Below are 1,187 nucleotides of genomic sequence, written 5' to 3'. Positions count from 1 at the left end.
GGGACTGGGGATCAGGGCCTGGAATGCCAGGACCCAGGGAATGGATCCCACTGGGAAAGGGGAGATTGGGAAGGGATTCCTGGCTGGGAGGGTGGGGAGGGGCTGGGCTGGAATTCCCAGAGAAGCTGTGGCTGCCCCTGGATCCCTGGCAGTGTCCAAGGAAAGATTGGATTCCCTGGGATAGCAGGATCCCTGCCCATGGAACGGGATGATCCTTAACACCCCTTCCCACCCAAAGCATTCCAGGATTGTGGGATCCCCAAAAAGCAAGGATGGACCTTTTCCCAACGCTTTGGGGGTTCCCTCCACTGCATTCCCATGGCCCTGAGGGAGAAGGGAAGAGCCTGGCAGGGTCTGGCTTGGAGCAATCCCATATCCAAGAACAGGAAAACCGGGATGCAGGTGCCTGGAATTCTTCACTATGAGGGTGGGGAGGGGCTGGGCTGGAATTCCCAGAGAAGCTGTGGCTGCCCCTGGATCCCTGGCAGTGTCCAAGGCCGGGTTGGATTCCCTGGGATAGCGGGAGGTGTCCCTGAACATGGAATGGGATGAGCCTTAAAATCCCTTCCCACCCAAACCATCCCGGCATTCCACAATTCCAAGAAACCCCCCTCCCCACCCCCTTCCCACCTCCCTGCTCCGAGTTTTCCCGGCATTCCCACCTTCTCCTGGAGCCTTTCCAGCATGGCAGCCAGGTGGGCCTCGCGGTTCTCCTTGTTGGATTCCATCTTCTGCGCCAGCCGCTCCTTGGCCGTCTTGATGAAGTTGTTGTTCTCCTCGATGGCCTTCTGCATCACCTCCCGCTCGTGCTCCCGCTTCTCCGCCAGGTGCTTCCGCAGCTCCGCCTCCTGGTACTGCTCCGGGAAAACACAGGGACACCTCAGGGGAACGGCCCGGGAATGCGCCGGGATCGGGGAGGCGACGGGAAGAGTCAAGAGGGGTTGGAGGGGTTGGGAGGTTTGGAAGGTTGGGGAGGTTGGAGGGGTTGGAGGGGTTGGAGTGATTGGGAAGGTTGGGAAGGTTGGGAATTTGGCGAAGGCTGGGAAGGTTGGGGTTGTTGAGAATTTGGGGAAGGTTGGGGTGGTTGGGAAGGTTGGGAAGGCTGGGAATTTGGGGACATTTGGGAAGGATGGGAAGGTTGGGATGGTTGGGAAGGTTGCAGGGGTTGGAGGGGTTGGGAGGTTGGG

The 1,187-nt window shown here is 59.6% G+C and overlaps 1 protein-coding gene across 1 annotated transcript in view; it reads right to left on the bottom strand.

Annotated features, from left to right (window-relative positions):
* LOC113980879 (stathmin-4) overlaps positions 1-1,187 on the bottom strand; it is a 3,803-nt gene that overhangs the window by 906 nt on the left and 1,710 nt on the right. The window contains exon 3 of the mRNA XM_027708102.1: positions 663-854. Within this exon, the coding sequence (XP_027563903.1) occupies positions 663-854 (192 nt within the window). The remainder of the gene's footprint in view (positions 1-662; positions 855-1,187) is intronic.

The sequence above is a fragment of the Neopelma chrysocephalum genome, unplaced genomic scaffold (assembly GCF_003984885.1).
Source record: "Neopelma chrysocephalum unplaced genomic scaffold, ASM398488v2 Primary Assembly neopelma1_95494, whole genome shotgun sequence".
NCBI classification, from domain to species: Eukaryota; Metazoa; Chordata; class Aves; order Passeriformes; family Pipridae; genus Neopelma; species Neopelma chrysocephalum.
The sequence above is the reverse complement of the archived record's forward strand: the minus strand, read 5'-3'. Positions and strand labels throughout refer to the sequence as shown.